Source organism: Lepisosteus platostomus, chromosome 3, assembly GCF_059453375.1.
Source record: "Lepisosteus platostomus isolate fLepPlt1 chromosome 3, fLepPlt1.hap1, whole genome shotgun sequence".
NCBI classification, from domain to species: domain Eukaryota; kingdom Metazoa; phylum Chordata; class Actinopteri; order Semionotiformes; family Lepisosteidae; genus Lepisosteus; species Lepisosteus platostomus.
In genome coordinates this window covers 61,595,913-61,616,008 of record NC_142613.1, presented here as the reverse complement: position 1 = coordinate 61,616,008, position 20,096 = coordinate 61,595,913, and the positions used below count along the sequence as shown (strand labels likewise).

General features: G+C 37.0%; 1 protein-coding gene across 1 annotated transcript; it reads left to right on the top strand.

Annotated features, from left to right (window-relative positions):
* Positions 1-230: 230 nt before the first annotated feature.
* On the top strand, positions 231-19,334 carry nmbr (neuromedin B receptor). Its single transcript, XM_088626291.1, has 3 exons — positions 231-1,449; positions 13,411-13,756; positions 17,528-19,334. The coding sequence occupies exons 1-3, from the start codon at positions 1,040-1,042 to the stop codon at positions 17,918-17,920; spliced, it is 1,149 nt and encodes a 382-aa protein (XP_088482417.1). The 5' UTR covers positions 231-1,039; the 3' UTR covers positions 17,921-19,334.
* The last annotated feature ends 762 nt before the right edge of the window (positions 19,335-20,096 follow it).

The following is a 20,096-nucleotide window of genomic DNA, read 5'->3' as shown; positions in this document are numbered from 1 at the left end:
ATTAATAACAGACTTCATTAGAAATATCCAATAGCGATTAGTAAATGTAAAAGAGAATTGTTAACAACCAAATTTTGTGTTGCTACTTTATCTGCTCATTTTTTTTTTGTGTAGGAAAAAGGTCGTGACGGCTGTTCATATCTGTCTTTAAATGACGTGGATACTGGATTCCTTTTCCCTATTTTCCTTGACATGCAGTATTGATGGGTTTAACACTTTCTCCGGCGACTCTTGGAGCAGCATAAATGAGCTCTTTACGCAGAAGGCTTCATATCGAGGAGAGTCAGAGCACGGAGCAACACAGATCTTTGAAGCATAGAAGCAAAACTTGTGCAAGCAGCATACACAATAAGGCATTAGAAGTGAAACATATAGTTCATCCTATTCTTGCTACGAATGCTTTTTGGAAAGTTTTATGGACATTTAACAATTCAATAGCCTAACCACTGTGAAGACAGTCAACACTCAACGCTTCTTCTAGTTCCTCAAAAGAAAACCTTAACTTCAATCAATGAAAAGGGATCCCATCGGATGACAGCTTTTAGATAAATACACCAAAGCCTTGTTTTTGCGAAGGGGGATCTTTTTGGAAGATAAGCAAGAGAGACCCTGAAGGGATGCCCTGTTTGTGACGACTATTTTTACCACCACCGTAACGCAGTAGTTACGTAGTAAAAAGTACGAAAAGACATCCGAAGGAAAGAAAGTGATGATAATGACCAAGTGAAAGATGTAACGATTTGCAGTACACAACAACTGTATGCTGCGAAACATCTGTGGGTGTTTCAATTGGAAAGCGGTTTATCGACTATCGGAGACCATTACCAGTAACACCTTAATATTCAGCACTTTCTTACAAGAACAGCTCCTTCGCATTGACAGCAGCATTTAACTTATTCACCATAAACAACGATTCGCTGTAAGAACTGAACTGCAAGTTGTGCAAGTATACACACTTGGATATAAAGGCTAGGAGATACTGTTTATTCTCACTATTCGTTCTAGTATTTCTTTTAAAATAGGTCGCAGTTACTTTAACATGACCATGGAGGAGCTCTTAAATAACTTGTCGTTTTCTGGCAATTCCTCCTTCCCTTTAAACTTCACAGAAGAAACGGTGCCGGATGGCCGGGAAACTGTTGATTTTATTATACGGTGCGTTATACCCTCTGTCTACATTCTCATCATTACCGTGGGATTACTGGGTAACATAACCTTGGTAAAGATCTTCATCACCAACAGCGCGATGAGAAGCGTGCCCAATATTTTTATTTCCAGTTTGGCTGCTGGGGACCTTCTGCTTTTGGTAACTTGTGTACCAATAGACGCGTTCAGATACTTTTTCGATGAGTGGATCTTCGGGACCATGGCGTGCAAGTTGATCCCCGTGATTCAACTCACTTCAGTGGGAGTCTCCGTTTTTACTCTTACCGCTCTAAGCGCTGATAGGTAAGTTAGGCACCTCTTATTTATTGAATTTATATGTCTTTTCTAATGATGCGAAACAAATATTTTCATTGTATTTGATTCTAATAAGCTCAGAATCCAATAAACATATGAACGAAAAGATGTCAGAATTGCCTTATTGCTATCTGTTGGTCTATTGTATGCAGACGTTTTCTTGAGCCTTAATTATTAAACATCTGTTCTAAAATGCATGATATTCATGTTATAAGCTGCATGTCCAGTTGGATGGACTTGTTGAAGATGCAATCACATTTCAGCTGAAAGATTTAGATTCTAATATGATATGTATCTATTTTGTTTTGTTTTCTCGTTATAAACATCTTAACCAACAAAAGATAATTGTAAGATCGATTTAACTGAAACGTAATGCTGTACATTTATATACTATTCAAAATCACGGTCTCGTGTAAAATGACACACATTCGAAAACTTATGGGCTCTAGAGATTCGTCTGTACTATCAATACTATCAGCTTTTCTGAAAACGCAGTAAGCTAACACATGTTGAGACAGCAGGAGGATTTACTGGAAATTACGTTCAATTTCAACGTTCTATCGTATTTTTCAATAGTAGACTACATTCAGAATCAACTTGTCAAAAGTTGAATCTGACTTCTACTGCCATGAGGAAAATAAAAAATATATAAATATTGTGGTGATTGATAGCCATTAAATTGTAAGGGCATGAATGTCAGAATACTATATTTTTATTTGCAATTTATTCAAATTGTTTTAATATTGACATTCGAGTTTAATTTTTATTCATATCACAACATTTAATCCTTGGGATATTTGTTTGTTTCATAAACAATTATCATAAGTCTTTTTGAAAGGTAGTTCCCCGCAAGAGTAAAGACAGTCTCAATTATGACAACGTTATGACAAAATATTTTTTATTGTCCTAAGAAAGGTTACAAACTGGACCATTTATCCTGGTTCTTGTATGAATTACATTCGTTGAAGCAATTATGCAGTATGAAAACATCCTATCTAACACAGTAGCTTCAAGAGAACTGATGACACTCTCAGAAAATATTCACTGCAGGCTTTTTTTAAAGATAATAGTCTTTTAATGACTTACCTAGAACTACAACTACAGAAAACGAATTAAACATGTACAGTATATGTATAAACCACTTACAATATGAAGCACTTTTATATGTTAGAACATATTTCACATATGATTTCTATCAAGAAGTGTGTGGTATATTCATTAGTTTTAACTTCTAACAAAATATTACATTCTAAAAGAGTATAGTTTCACTTTTTAGACAACTAAAATTTCCAATATTGGAATATAGTTCCAATATGTGTTATAAGAACCAACAATTTACTCAAGAACTCCACTAGTGTTTTATACTCATACACCAGCTTTAACTGGCTCATTATTTAAAAATCTTTAATTCACATTGACCAGAATTCCCCAAACCTAGTAGCTAATCCATCACATTTACTATCCATTTTCAGTCCTTTTGTCTTGGTCAGGGTTGTAGTCACATTAACCAATCGAATCTAATTGCCAGATGTTCCTCATCGTTAATATTATTTGTTCCTGTCTATACATCCATAAAGGGTACTTTTTTATAATAGTTATCTTATGTTATAATAGTTACCTTAATGCCTGAGAATTCTGAAAAAGATCACAACAGAATCAAGTTTCTGTATAATGAAGGGAAAATATTGAATAGAGCATGACACTGGAAATTCTAAGCCTTTGTAAAGCATTTTAATTTCAGGAAAAAATTAAATATAATTAATTTAATAGTGTGATTTAATATGATGTGATGGAAATGTGGATAGGGGTTTTGCTGAAGACAAGCTGTGTACAGTAGGAGTGAGCAACTCAGTGGGACAGAGGTTACAGCCCTTCTTTGATCTATTAATATGCTATATTTTTATTTGGTATTAACACCTAGAAAATCAACCTAGTATAAGAGTGAATTAAGTACTGTTTAATGTTTTGGAATGAATTTCAGGAGTAACTCTGCACATTTTAGGGCTTGGGGCATTCATCCCTGTGGTGATTAGTCAAGCAAATAGAAAGAATTTGAATTTTGCTTGTTTAAAAATATTTCTAAACAGGAAAAAAAACACATTAACCCGTATTTTTCCTGAGAATTTACCACTTAATATAGAATAGCTATTATCCTTTAACCTGCAGCGAGTAAGCTTAGTTTCTTTGCATTTATTCTGATGGATTAGCTTCCATCATTGTGATTCATTAATATGAAGGTTTATTGCACTCACTAAAAAACTAGTATGGTAGACACTATAAATGAGAGAATACTGGGAATAACTGAATGTACTGTATATTTTAATGTTAAATTAATTACTATGCATGAAAATCTTATTCTTTAATGATTTTTGAAACCTCTGTCTGAGGAAAGATTGTAAGGATTGTTGCCCTTTATAATTAAAGTGAATTACGCATCGATTTCCCATTCCTCCCTATCATGGGATAGATCGTGTCTGTAATAGTGCTCTGAACAAGTGCTGAAATGAATAATATACATCATGACTCTCTTGCCTGTCCTAAACAATCTTATTAGACTAAAATACATCATTATCATGTTCCCTTCATACACTGAATGCCATTAAATCAATCCAAATAAAAGAATTAATGCAGGGGTGCTTGTATAGAATATACTGTATACCGTGTGTACAGTATATGAAGCAACTGCAAAACTACTGTCACTGTTTATCTGTTTTGCTGCATGCAGTGCAGTCCTTTGCTACAGTCTTATGGACTTTCAGAGAAAAAAGAAGCAGGATTTATTAGTTGGTAGTGTTACTGTAGGGTAAAGGTCGACATGCCTGCAAGTCTTTTTTATGGCAATGCTATTGAAATTAAATGGAAGCAAAAACTCAAGAACTATAGACCAAAGAGCAACATGTGTTTTATGCAGAGCAAATGTTTAATCAATTACTTTAAAATCACATTCCTTTTCACAATTTCCCTGCTTTAATTTCATAATTGTTTAAAATTATATGAATATATCTTTTTCTTCTCAATCCTTTTAGTCCTGTTATTTATGCATAATCAAGGATAGGTACAGTACATAGATGCAGTACAGATTAATATAAAATGCTAATAAAATAAATTTTAAAAATGATCAAATGCTTTATCAGCATTGAAGCTGAGATAATGAAAACTTTATTTTTATTCACTGAACTGCAAATGAAAAGTAGAAGTGTCTCCTGTTTTACACAAAGTGTAATGGATGTCTTATAAAATGCTCAACCATGGTGTTGAAGCAGGTTCCCTGAAAGTGTGCCACTAGCAGTTGGACAAGATGCTTAGATCACTCAGCTAACCAGGCAAGCAAGCCTTTTACTGTAGCATCCTGAAATGTCTGTCAAACTATATAATAGAATGGATCCAAAATAACAGAGCTAATGATAGTGAGTAGATAAGAGCTCCGAAGACCTGATTCTTAGTTCTCTATAATATTGCAAAAGGTTAGCACCCAGATAAACTCCAGTACATTGAAATGTAAATAGGCTATGTTTAGAATGCAGTAATGGTGTTTCTCTCATTCACCAATTATCATGAAGCCACTTGTTCCTGGTAAGGGTCACCTTTTCTTCAAATGAGATGATAAAGTAAAGTCCTAACTTCCTGGTCATTGTGGATCATGTGGCACTATTCATGAAAGTGAGGATGTTAACCCTGATACATAATGGCTGCTATGCATCACAAAGGTGGTTACTGGGCTTCAGAAGAGGTAAAGGTGGATTCTGTCCTGTTAATAAAGTGCTTTGGGGGCCCTTGCAGTAAAAATTGTAATATAAATGCAAATATTTTCATGTGCCTAGACTGTCTTGTCTAGTTTATGAAAATGATGTCCTTCCTAGAAACATTCAGAAGATTATGATTAAATCCCTTATAAATGAAGTCAAATGTGCATTGCAAAGACACCCACATTTGTGTTGAAGCTGCATATTTCTGATGTTTGGAAAAACAATAAACCATACACAGATTGAAAATAATTTAAATAAAACTAACATAGAAGCTTAAATTTGGAACGGACACCCCAACTGCTTTCTGTTTGCAATCTGTGCCTTAAAGTCCTTTTAGTGTTTTACTGTAATTCGTTAGTTTGTTTCATGGGCATTGCTTATTTCAGTTATGAATTTCTTCGATGATACTTCATTCGATGAGTCGATGAGATATAACATAATGGATAATCTTTCATTAGTATTGACTTTTCATTTGTATTTTTATCAGTATTTAAAATAACTCATTTAAATGCATCATGTACCTTACTTTCATGTTTAAATTGCTACAGTACTTGTGTTTATGTGGTCTCTTGTCTGTAGCTGGGTAAGAGATTGCATACTTTATAAGCTTGCAATTTGCTTTTCCTTCTCATCAAATATTGTGCATGACTAGATATAATATGGAAATTAGTAGTTCACTGAACTCTCAAAACTGGCAAAATTAGGAGATATACGACTAGAACACTCAAGAAAAACACACAAAAACCTTTTCAGGAGTTGTGAATGTATAGTTAAAGTTTAGCCTAAGTAGCATGTGGTACAAAACTGTACCACATTATACAAAATGATATGAGACAAATCTCTGAGCTCCACACTAATTACAGTTACATAAATTAACATTTTTCTACAGACAATTCTCATTATCAACAAATGTGTAGAATATATAGCTATTTCCTGACTATTTGCTATTGCTATTTTTAAAGGTGCTTATCTTAACAAAATCCAAATCACAAGTGAGCTGCCTGATTAATTCACCTTTTATGTTAAGTAAATAAAACAAATCTTAACACATTTAACAAAACTGATTTTTAATATGGCTTGTCAGTTCTAAACTATTTGAATTCTAAGAGACGTGACAAGGTATGGTTTGATTCAAAGGAACAAGTAAAGGTTGATGACCTTCTGAATCATACCAGCCTAGAAATTTTTTCAAAAGTTAGAATATAAAATAAATCCTAAATCTCCCACACAACAGCATTTTCAATAAAATAATTAATAAAGTTTCAATTGGGTAGAAATAGAAATCTCTACTTAAGAACACTACTTAAATAGCAATTTTGATGATTGCAGATAAAAGTTTTAGTTTAATCTACTGTAGATCAAGATGTTAAAAGTTAGAAGCTTTGAGGATTTTCTGTCTTCTAATTAAAGTAAAGATTGGATTATCAAAACACATCATTGTACTCTGGATTAATGTGTGTTCTGCTTTTGCTAACTTTATGTAGGTTCCAATTTTTAAAAAAACAACAATCGATCTTTCTCATAACTCTATAATCCTCGGGATTCTAGTGGCTAATAGCTGAGATGGTGGTATAAATAGCATGGTCTCACACCAGGAACTCATTCTACAGTTCAGTTTAGGGTGATTTTTGCAGCTTAACCTAGTTTAGACAAGCCTGAAGAAGTGTGACATGGTAATTAGTAATGGAGCTGGTTGCTACTAAAGACACAGGTAAGAGATCCACGAACCCTTACTCAAACAAACAGTTCTTTCTGGACCCTATGCGGACGACACAGTCCGACGGAGTGGGGAAACACTGGGGAAACGTCATGCAGGAATACGGGGCTGAAGACAGGGGGGCGTGCCAAGGTGCGCTGGTGCATGGGGGAGGTGTGGCCGAGGCGAACAATCCGAGAGAGTAGTCCTTTGGGAATATCCAAAACACAAGAGAAAGTCCAAAACCAGGAGATCCATCAGAACAAAGAATTAAAAACCACGAAGGCCGGGTCGGAACCGGCGGACGGGGAACGGGAACGGGAACGGGAACAGAGGTTAAAACCTTAACGGGACCAGGCGCTTCCAGGTCCCGGACTCGCACGGTGCGGAAACCAGATGCAGAGCCCGGAAGAGCGTCAGCGCCTGGCTTTTAAGGTGGGCTGTGAATAGGGAGCAGGTGCATAGAATAAAGTCTTTAGTGAAAGGGCTGGAGCACCCTTAAGGAGGGGGAACTAATATCGTGACACTTACCTTGTAGGCCACAGCTGTAGATGTTCCTCTTTTCTGCAAGGAGCCACAGGGAGAAGCACAGTTCCTCTTGCTGAAGAAGTGTACTTTGGGTTGCTACAGGGACTCTTTTAAAATCAGTCTCTTGCTGATGTTTACACCATGCTGAAAACCATCCAGAGAAACCATGCTTTCAGCAGTTGAAGGAGGAATTGAAGGAGTTGAAGGAGGAGAGGATTGCAGCTGTTCTCTAATCCATGTAAGAGGAAAGTAAGCAGATAGATTTCCTCCAGGTCACAGCAGAGGCAGAACTGAGACAGCATTAGAGTGTCAAGGAAAGGGACTATTCCTAGTAAAGTCCCATCTGGCTGAATTGGATGACAGAAGCCACTGACTAATCTAACATATGCATTTTTGGCCAGTCAGAAGATACTGAGGGAAATGGCCCTATTAAAGCTTCTACTGAAATGGTTACCTTTGCTGGTCATCACCAGGCTCATTGAAGTTTTGAGAGCACATATAATTTATGACAGTTCTGGGGCAAGAAGAGAGAGACCATGTACCTTTATCTTCAAACACCTTTGCTATACTGCCAGAATATCTTCCTATATTATTCAACTATTATAGAACTGAAGGGAAAGAACTAGCTTCTCTCTGAAGCTAGAATCCCTACACTTGATTGCAGTACAGACTTTCCTGCTTTACCTAGCTAAGCAAAAGATCTTCCTCAGCTGGGCTAGTACAATTTGTTCGACACAGTAGATAAGGTAGAGAGATTCATCTTGTAGCTGAAGAAAAGCTACAAGGTGCCTAGTTTACTGACTGCTCCTACAGCTTTAATGTTAAACACTGGAGTAAGACATTTGTTTTTCTTTTTGGTAGCATGTTTTTGGGCATAATATCTTTTGTCACAATGATGGCTTGCAGATATTCTGATTAAATGAAATTGTTCTTCTGTTTTGAAGTTTGGATGAAGATTGCACTTTACTGTCTTTTTGTTTTCAATCTTGCAAAGAGGATCTGGCATGGTGTGTGCTTTTTTTCCCCTCACCTAGCTACTGTGGTTCTGTGCTTGTTCATTTGTCTGTGCTTAGTATTTCAAAATTCAGGAGCCTTTCTATGATGTTAATCTTTACTTTTATTTACTTGTTATGATTGTTTTTTTCATTTAGACACAAATACTTCATACAGTACATGGTGGCACAGTGCTGCCTCACAGTGCTGGGGTCCTCGGTTCATTTGTGGACCTGAGGTGCTATCTACAGGGGATTTGTACAGTGTAGGGACAAAGCCTATTATTTCACTTAGAATGTAGTGTTGTTAAAGATTTCGGATAAACTTTGTGTGCCTTGACAAAGCATCCTGGTGCCCCTCCCTAAATGCACAAGAATGTGCCTAAAGAGGCCCTTTTAAAAGAGACATCATAAACCTGTATCATGCTGTATGTTTCATGATATATAACGCTCCAACTAGTCTCCAGGCTGGTTCATTCCCATAGGTCATAGTCACTATCCATCAACTAAAGGAAGATACACCAAATTGGGCTCTGTAGGGTGGGTACCAGAACCAAACCTGATGACTACTTGGCCAGTCACAAAAAAGTGGTGTTGCCCCATATAAACTGGAACACAAGTCCCTTTTCTCTGGTTAACTCACTCGAAAATCTCTCACTAAACTGGCCAACTAACGTTTACGATCACATGACTAAAAGCAGTTCAAATCAGGACTTAAACTTTATTCCAAGAAGCCAGGCCAAGAGAGTGGGTCAGCACAATACAGAATTCTGCCCAAGATATTCTACCTGAAACACAAGAAATCTTTTGAACAAAGCTATAGCATGGAATGAACCGAGTTCGCCTTTTGTCTACCTTGTAAACCTCAATAAGACAAAATGTGCACAGACTGTTTTTACAGACCAAAGGCAGCAGGATGCTTATTTGGCTGAGCCGCCTGAGTCTAACACAAAGAGAATCTCTCTCCCTCTTACTGCATACAGTGCCTTGCGAAAGTATTCGGCCCCCTTGAACTTTTCAACCTTTTGCCACATTTCAGGCTTCAAACATAAAGATATAAATTTTTTATTTTATGTGAAGAATCACCAACAAGTGGGACACAATTGTGAAGTGGAACGAAATCTATTGGATTTAAGAAACTTTTTTAACTAATAAAAAAATGAAAAGTGGGGCGTGCAAAATTATTCGGCCCCCTTGCGTTAATACTTTGTAGAGCCACCTTTTGCTGCGATTACAGCTGCAAGTCGCTTGGGGTATGTCTCTATCAGTTTTGCACATCGAGAGACTGAAATTCCTGCCCATTCTTCCTTGCAAAACAGCTCGAGCTCAGTGAGGTTGGATGGAGAGCGTTTGTGAACAGCAGTTTTCAGCTCTTTCCACAGATTCTCGATTGGATTCAGGTCTGGACTTTGACTTGGCCATTCAAACACCTGGATACGTTTATTTGTGAACCATTCCTTTGTAGATTTTGCTGTATGTTTGGGATCATTGTCTTGTTGGAAGATAAATCTCCGTCCCAGTTTCAGGTCTTTTGCAGACTCCAACAGGTTTTCATCCAGAATGGTCCTGTATTTGGCTGCATCCATCTTCCCCTCAATTTTAACCATCTTCCCTGTCCCTGCTTAAGAAAAGCAGGCCCAAACCATGATGCTGCCACCACCATGTTTGACAGTGGGGATGGTGTGTTGAGGGTGATGAGCTGTGTTGCTTTTACGCCAAACATATCGTTTTGCATTGTGGCCAAAAAGTTCGATTTTGGTTTCATCTGACCAGAGCACCTTCTTCCACATGTTTGGGGTGTCTCCCAGGTGGCTTGTGGCAAACTTTAGACGAGACTTTTTATGGATATCTTTGAGAAATGGCTTTCTTCTTGCCACTCTTCCATAAAGGCCAGATTTGTGCAGTGTAAGACTGATTGTTGTCCTATGGACAGACTCTCCCACCTCAGCTGTAGTTCTCTGCAGTTCATCCAGAGTGATCATGGGCCTCTTGGCTGCATCTCTGATCAGTCTTCTCCTTGTCTGAGCTGAAAGTTTAGAGGGACGGCCAGGTCTTGGTAGATTTGCAGTGGTCTGATACTCCTTCCATTTCAAGATGATCGCTTGCACAGTGCTCCTTGGGATGTTTGAAGCTTGGGAAATCTTTTTGTATCCAAATCCGGCTTTAAACTTCTCCACAACAGTATTACGGACCTGCCTGGTGTGTTCCTTGGTCTTCATGATGCTCTCTGCGCTTTCAACAGAACCTTGAGACTATCACAGAGCAGGTGCATTTATACAGAGACTTGATTACACACAGGTGGATTCTATTTATCACCATCAGTCATTTAGGACAACATTGGATCATTCAGAGATCCTCGCTGAACTTCTGGAGTGAGTTTGCTGCACTGAAAGTAAAGGGGCCGAATAATTTTGCACGCCCCACTTTTCATTTTTTTATTAGTTAAAAAAGTTTCAAAAATCCAATAGATTTCGTTCCACTTCACAATTGTGTCCCACTTGTTGGTGATTCTTCACATAAAATAAAAAATTTATATCTTTATGTTTGAAGCCTGAAATGTGGCAAAAGGTTGAAAAGTTCAAGGGGGCCGAATACTTTCGCAAGGCACTGTAGCTGCTACAGAAACCCTGCAAGCTTTTACCAGTGTGAAGTTGAAACTTAATCAATTAAGGTGAACTGGACAACGGATCTTTGAGTATAAAATTTTGTTAATTACATAATTCTTGAGAGTTGAACAATTATTCCGATGCATGTTAGATGTTAAGTTTATGTTAGTAGATGTAGATTTAACTATATGAGACAAAATGAGACAACACCTACAAACTAGACTGTAACACAGTATAGCCCGATGTGTATTTTCACTCTGAAGTTATTAACTCTGATCTTTGCAATCCCTAAGTGAACGATCACCATTTGTGTTTACAGCAGATTGTTTCACAGATATATACTGATGGAAAAAGAAATGCAACACCTCCTCCTCCACACTCTGGCCCTCCTGTCTGCGTGGAACAGGCTGAAGAGTAACTCATCCGTGAAGAGGACCTGATGCCACTGCTGATGACTCCATCACAGCCTCTGTCTGGCCCAAGCCAGTCTGGTGTGACATCTAGGAGGTGTGAGCAGAGGGGCTCTTGACAGGTCACCTCGCTCTAAGGCCAGCACCACGCAGACTCACTGTCTTGTCACTGATGTGAGAATTGTGTATGCTGGCAGTTTCAGCAGCAGTATTGGTGGCAGATCTGAAATGATCTCTCAGATAGACCAGTCTGATGTGTTGGTCCCACTCTGGTGTGGTCACTCGAGGACGAACAGATCTTGGATGGTCATCTGTCCTGCCGATCGGCTGAAACCTTCTCTGCATTTGGGACACAATGGAGCAGCTTACTACATAGTGTCTGGCAATGCTAGCACATGACATGCCTGCCTGCAGCATACCAGTGGCCCTCTCCCTTGCTTCTGGTGACATTGGAGACATCATGGAATGCACAGAAAACTAAGTGTGGCCTTTTTCTTGCAGTGACCTAAGTTTTGAATTAAGGCCTTTTTAATGGTGACCCGATCAAGCATTGTTCCACCTGAACCACGCTGAGTAAAAATGCACCTAACGAGCTTTCGTGTGATTAGCAAGTTGCAGTGCCTCACTGCACAAGCTGTATTGCTGATCAGAGAGCTTAAAACAAATTGACATTTTTTTGTGAAAGTATATAAGCTATAACTATAGTATTCTCATTCCAGAAAATGTTACGTTTCTTTTTTCCATCAGTATATATTCTATTATGTTGTTGTTTGTTATGCATGTTTTGGTTATACAGTATCAACAAATTGTACAGTATATTGGATATTTAGAATCTGTGTGAGAGATTATAAAGTATTATTTATGATCGATTCCTATCTTCAAATACTCTCATAATTTACTGTTACAATTTTTTATTGTTACTGGAAATTAAAACCTCCAATCTCCTATAACAGTGTGCTCTACCCATGTTCACGTGGGTTTCCTCTGTGTGCTCCAGTTTCCTCCCACTATCCAAAAACATACCAGTAGAATAGATTAATTGGCTACAGGGAGAATTTGTTCCTAGGTGTGCGTGTGTCTTTGTTTCTGCCCTGTGATGAACTGGCATCTTATTCAAGGTGTATCCTGCCTTGCTCCCCTTGCTTGCTGGGATAGGTTCCGGCTCCCTCGTGATCCTGAATTGGAAGAAGCGGTTAGAAAATACTAGATATACTTCATATTGGTATTTTTTGTTTCTACATCTTAGCTCCAGTACATAACCTTTACAATAACATTTCCAGTGCACTTATCCAATCTTAATCAGATAAACTTTTCATTTGATTTGCTTTCAGGAATCAAGCAAGTTAGATACTAAAGCCATACATCTCTTTACAACTTCAGAGTTAAACCTTAAAATATGTCTCTGAGCGTATAAACATTTCTGAGAGATAAACAGTCCTGAAATTAACCACCATTGTTCATGGAAGGTTACTAAATGCTTTATTAGGTACTGATGTACAAGTTATGCTTTTAACTGAACATACAGTATAGCAAAAACATAACTGTAGTTTTTTTCACTTAGAAACCACAATCCTGTAGTTTGAAAAAGAACAAAATATTTTTTCTTTATTTTTTTTGTGCTGCCATTTTTGCATATTAGGTAAGTTTTTGTGCATTTATTTATTATGCCTTTTATTTTCTCCTTTGTCTTGTTCTGTTTTAAACATGTAATATTTTTTTTAAGGTGTAAACTTAACAATTACTTTCACAAAAGCAAAGGCAAAATCAGGCTTTTAATGTGGGACTTAAATATTATTTACATTACATGAGTAAATTTTACCTTGGTACAGTAGCTTTGAGCTTTAGCATTTTACCTTTGAGATAGGACATCTCACTGAAAATCAAATTCTCTTTGTTCACCGTTGAACACACAGCTTGGGACAATGGTATATAAACAACATATTTCATAGAACCTTTCTTCCTTTTTTTCAGGTATAAAGCAATAGTTAACCCCATGGACATTCAAACATCGAGTGCAGTGCTCTGGACCTGTTTGAAGGCCATCACCATATGGATCATATCTGTGCTGCTGGCTGTACCAGAAGCCATCTTCTCCCAAGTGGTGCATATTAAAGACAAGAATATCACCTTCACAGCCTGCGTCCCCTATCCTCTCTCCGATGAAATGCACCCCAAAATCCACTCTATTATGATTTTTATGGTTTATTTCCTTATCCCTCTTGCCATTATCAGTATCTACTATTACCACATTGCAAGGACATTGATCAAGAGTGCACATGACATGCCAGGAGAATTCAGTGAGCACTCTAAAAGACAGGTAATGGAGTTTCTTTGTCTATTTAGTTATTTTTAGTTCATCATTTTGAATAGCTGCTACTGAGAATACATTATCAACCACAATGAAAAACTCACTTGGTGTTTAAAAATATTTGAAACATTTGCAATTTGCATTTTCAAACAGTGCCTTAAATTCTGTTGAAACCCTTGAATGGCATTGACATCCTTTTGAAGGAAGTTGTATAATATGCATACTGATATCTTGAATTGGTACTTATAGAAAACCTTTTTAGAGGGTTAAAAAGGCAAATATGTTACTGTACATCTTACCGGTACATTCAGGTTGACAGTAGCACAGTATTTTCAATGATGGCCAACCATTTGAAGCTAGTAAAGCAGCTACATGTATGTAGGTTAAACTCGGTCAAGATTACATCAGGTTGGATCCTGGAGTATGGGTGGGAGCAAAAACATCAGAATCCATTTTCATGTCTGTGTTACAGAGGCACAACAACAGAGAAAGTTGTAATTGCGTTCAATGGATATTTTATCCCCGTGCAGATCTTTTCCTCAATTCAAAATAGCTTTGTACAGATTCCCAGACAATGTATCCCTGGATGATGAAAAGCTATCCTAACATTTAAAACCCACTTTAAATTGGTTCTGTCTCACAGGTCCTGTATTTTTGGAAATTACCTTTATTTCAGTTAAAATATGGTGTATTTTCTAAAATATATATGTGTATAAAATCCAGAAATTACACATTGCATGTTGTCATTTTCAATAATATCTTATTATTTCTGTGAAAAAGTATATCATTCAAACTGGTGTAAAACTATTGAGCAATAGGAAACATAAATATATGTTAGCTAACAGAAAATGTGTTTTTCTCCCTCTGTGAGCTAACATGCATTGCACTTGAACACTTTCTTTGTTCTGTGATCTTTAGTTGTCTGCTGTTAAGTATAGCCTTATAGCTGATGGAAACACCATGCTAGAGAAGTACAGGCTGTGAAGAGAATAGTAGTAAGTACTGTACAGTATATGAGAGAAGTGTATAATCACATAAAAAGCATTTTTTTTTGTTTTACTGCATATGCACATTTAATTGAGTGATCTTAAGAGAAAAATGCTTTATGAAGTTGTACAAAGAACACGTTTGATGGAAAATATACAAAGACACATAAAATAAGTTAGCAACACAATAAGATTCAAATGGTAAACAATTAAAGCACAAATTCTTCTGGTAAAGTTTTCAAGTTGTTTTTGTTTTTAAGAGTTTATTATGCTTGCAGGTAATTGCAATGGCATATTTGAAAACAGTCTGAAATACTGAGTAGAGTATATATGATATGTTTGTCTCCATGCTGGGCTTGAATTATTAAATTCAGGTCAATGTGAACTGAAAAGGAGACTTACAATGTTTTCTAATGTGTGTAAAGTGTAAAGGTTGTAATAGTGAAGTAGAGAGGATGTTTGTGAAACAAATTGATTAGTCTATGCCTGGGGGAAACAGAATTCAGTTTTGATTTCTGGGTAAAGGTCACTGGTTCTATATATGAATGTAAATAATTATTCTTTTGAGAGGAAGGATGATAAACGTCCTTAACATATAACAATAGTACAAAATTGTTGTAACAACAACAAAAAAAAACATTTATTTTTAATTAGATAAAGAAACACAATATTTTAATTATGTTCAGTCTTACATACTGTAGTTATAGAATAGTTTTTGTAAAAAGCAATGTAGTAATGCAATGGTTAAGTATAGTTTTGCTTAAAAACTTAAAAACACGACCCTTGCATTGATTTTATTATTTATTTAAAATTTAAATTTTGGTCTCTTTTCTTCCACAGATTCTTCAATGAAAGTAAAATTGTAAATATCAGCCAACAGAAGAGAAAAATCTATTTTCATGTTTATATACCTGTATACACTGCTCAAAAATGTTCAAGGCTAATATTAAGAGGTGCCCTATTTATTCAATCTAAACTGAAAAATTTCATTTGTGTCCTGGATTAGTACTGTATGTATTGGCTGTTACAGCCATATCATCAGCCCATGATCACCTGTGTCTTTCTGTAGATTTGAACATTCTGAAGTTGAACACTGCATGAATTATGCTACTATGCTGACAAGCCATGATGACTGAATATTTATGGGCTTTGCAGCATGTTAGCAAAAGATGTCTTTTACATACCCCATTAGCACAAATTTCAAAGCATTGGTTTTAATGTACTTATGTTTTTTTTAACTTAATTTTATTTTAAATCTTACCAATCAGAGTTAATAAACGGCCAAACTCTGCTTGTTTAAATTAGAAGCCAATCAGACATGTGGTCCTCTCAGGCCAGCACAAATGTGCTATTGAAAAAAGGAATATGAATTCATCCTTCAGAAGACCAACTGCTTCACATTACTTCCAGCAATACTTTCAGCATTGTACAACATTAAAACATTATACTGAATGAACAGGAAAACTGTGCAGTGTGGACAAACTTAAAACTAAAACAACTGAGGTTAATATACTTACAAATATCTCTGGTATTTATTTATTTGAGATACAGTTTACATCTTAATCCAGAGATAAAAGCTGAGCTTTTCTTGAGGCAGAACGTACATAAGAGTTTCACAAAAAAGATGCACATCTAGCCATGATAATATTGGAACACGAGTCAATGCCTCACACACAATTCAACAAAAAAAAACATTAACACTTACCATGGGATTAGTAGATTAAATAGCACTCATATATAAATTTGGATTATTATAAAGTCAATGAAGTGTAAAAAACAAGCATGAATTATAGTGATGCAGGCAGGCTTCTTTTAATGGAATCTAAAGAAACATTTGTCAAAACCCAACAAATGCTCTGAATACATCAACACACTGAAAAAACCTAAATTTCACAGTGCAATTCTCAAAAGTCCAGTTTGATTTTTCTAGAACAAAACAACTAACTATAGGCAGCTCTGTGGTATTAAGACAAATGCTCTCAGGTTAAAGCTAAAATAGAATAAACCTAACCATACGGAGAAAAACAAATCTGTACAGCAATATGTACTTATTATGCACTTATTCATTTTTTGTACAATTATCCACACTGCACTGACAGACAATCCATAGCATTTGCTCTTTTGCCTCTACAGGCATACTATTGTATAATACAGTAATTATTTTCAGATAGGAAGAAAATAAGATAAGCACATCTAGAAAAACTCCAGCTAAATTGAAAGATGTTAAATAGAACTTTGATTTGCTGTGGTTTAAATGCTTCTTAGTATATTCAAACTGTTGTGTAAACAAGCTAAAATCATCTACTAATTTCTGTACTCTGTGCTTGATGTTGTCATTTCTGGTTTTTGCTATCTGCCATATAGAAACGCAAGATAACAAGAGCATCACAAAAGATTATATTAGTAAAGCAATAGCAAGCTAAAGGTTAAGTAGGGGAATATAGTATACAATGTTGTACAAGCTAAATCTTTCAATTCTTCAGCAATTGACTTGTTTCTTGTGCAATATAAATTGACTGCCTGTGCTCTTCCTGATTGTTTATCACACATTTTCAGATGGTTTTCCTCCAGTAGAAGATAATTTGAAAGGAAAATATTTGAGGAGAAACAACAACAGAAAATAATTTAGAAAACATTTAATACAGATGTGCCGAAAGTCCTGAGGGACATAGTAATAGACAGGACTTTGGGGAATCCTGATTTAAAAGGGGATGAAGCCCAGGTTATATAATTCATTTGTTGGTTGATAAACAATAAACAAAAAATCTCTTTTCTCCCCTTTTTTATTTCTAAGATGGAAACAAGAAAGCGTCTTGCCAAAATTGTCCTGGTGTTCGTGGGTCTTTTTGCCCTGTGCTGGTTCCCCAATCACGTTCTCTACATGTACCGCTCCTTCAACTACAGAGAGATCGATTCCTCCGTGGCCCACCTGATTATCACACTGTTGGCTCGAGTGCTGAGCTTCTGCAACTCCTGTGTCAACCCTTTCGCTCTCTACCTGCTCAGTGAGAGCTTCCGGAGACACTTCAACAGCCATCTGTGCTGCAGGAGGAAGAGGTATCGGGAGCGAGCCACGAGCTACTTACAGAGCACTTCTGCCATCAGAATGACTTCAATTAAGAAAAACACCCCCACCACCACTACTCTCCTGAACGGACACAGTCTCAAACGGGAAGTATCGCTGTGAATGGCAGGTGGGGGATGTGAATGCCAGAGTTTGTAGGCACCAGCTATTAAGTTTTGAAGGCTGGTTATGCTCATGGTCATACAATGCTTTTTTTCAGAAAGATAAAGCATCATGGTACACTTTTAAGAAGAAAATGTTCATTTTATTCTTTTTTTTTTGGACAAAGGATTGTAGAAATCTGACTCTGGCCTGGGGTCATTACTCCTGACCTGGCTTGAGAGAATTGTAAACACCTGCTGTTGTATGCGACATCTCAGAAATAGCTGCAAGGTGGGATAACATCATCAAGAATAGCCACTAGGCCATAAGGGGAATGTTCATTCAAGAACTCCCATTCATGGTAATAGCAAACAGTGAACATGGCGGGACTTGGACTATAAAACCCTCTGTAACACTGTTGCAGTTCAGGGCGCTGTGGAAATACACCTTGTGTGTGTCTCCTTCAGTGTTCTATGGAAATGGCCATTTTCTTTACAATTAAACTAATCTCAAACCTTCACTGGACTGTGCTGTGAATCCTTGCATCCCTATAGGATGATGTCAATTTTAATTTTAATGGCTTGAAAACATTACATACTTTTAAGTGACTGTGAAGCAGCACCATAAACTAAGTGGAGATTTGCGTAATCAGAGAGAAAGAGAAGAAAAATGGAAAAGAGAGGAAAATCAATGTTCAATTAAGTCAAATGCAATTGGATACATTTAGATCTGTGGGGCTATGGTGAAAAATATAAAATGTTTATAAAGAATGAAAAGGAAAGGGAAAATCATGACGAAAGTTTAGCTTGTAAAGAAAAGAAAGTGATTTCACATTGAAAATTCTCTGTTGGATTTTTTAAGTATAAGAATAAAGCACCTAGAAATTAGCCTTAACAGAAACTTAGAGCACCATTTGTTTTTTCCACATCATCAGTCAAAGCAACACTCCACCACATGTTGGTTAGCATTCATATCACTCTGCAGCCTCTTATGTTCCCTGCCTCCTCTTTTTGTGTGGGAGAGCCAATGGAATATATTGAATTGAATGCCTTGTGCTTCCCGATATTTGTACTGCATTACATATCACCAGCAACGGCCAGCAACGGCCAGCAATAGCCAGCAGCCGTATCACCCTGCAACTCACAATTGGCAACCCACTGAAGCTAAGCAGGTCTGAGCCTGGTCAGTACCTGGTCAGTACCTGGATGGGAGACCTCCTGGGAAAAACTAAGGTTGCTGCTGGAAGAGGTGTTAGTGGGGCCAGCAGGGGGCGCTCACCCTGCGGTCCATGTGGGTCCTAATGCCCCAGTATAGTGATGGGGACACTTTACTGTAAACAGGCGCCGTCCTTCGGATGAGACGTAAAACCGAGGTCCTGACTCGCTGTGGTCATTAAAAATCCCAGGGTGCTTCTCAAAAAGAGTAGGGGTGTAACCCCGGTGTCCTGGCCAAATTTCCAATTGGCCCTTACCAATCATGGCCTCCTAAGAATCCCCCTCTGTGAATTGGCTACATTACTCTGCTTTCCTCCCCACTGATAGCTGATGTGTGGTGAGCGTTCTGGCGCACTATGGCTGCCGTCGCATCATCCAGGTGGATGCTGCACATTGGTGGTGGTGGAGGGGAGTCCCCATTACCTGTAAAGCGCTTTGAGTGGAGTGTCCAGAAAAGTGCTATATAAGTGTAAGCAATTATTATTAACATACAGTAGTGCACTGTAACAGTGTTTTCATACTGTATGCAAAGTTCATTTATTTAACCCATTGATTTAGTAAAACTAGGAAAAATACAAATCTTACTCTGAAAAAAAAAACACTTTGGAAAAACAAAGTAAATCATATTTTTATCACATTTTGTAGTTTAAAAGATACTACACTTAACAATTGTCTCTTTTGGGATGAGAAAAGATCATTTAGAGAATACTAAGGCAACAGAGACCTCCTTATATCTACGAAGATGTTCAAATCCTTCTTACTGTATGTCAAGATTAGTTCATTTCTGGCTTTTCATAATTGCATTACCGTGTTTGTGCTGAACTTAATTTGACATTTTTATTATACAAATTAAGTTTGCATCATTTAACAATGCTCTAGGGTACTGAGATACTTTAAGCTAAGAGGAATAAAATATTTTAAAGATTTTTTTAACAGAGCAAAAACCACAACTGGCAAATATTATGTTACAAACACTCTAATAG

Coding starts and splice junctions, on each gene's coding strand:
- nmbr (XM_088626291.1), top strand. CDS start 1,040: ATGACCATGGAGGAGCTCTTAAATAACTTGTCGTTTTCTGGCAATTCC. Junction 1,450..13,410: donor ACCGCTCTAAGCGCTGATAG/GTAAGTTAGGCA, acceptor CCTTTTTTTCAG/GTATAAAGCAATAGTTAACC. Junction 13,757..17,527: donor GTGAGCACTCTAAAAGACAG/GTAATGGAGTTT, acceptor TTTATTTCTAAG/ATGGAAACAAGAAAGCGTCT.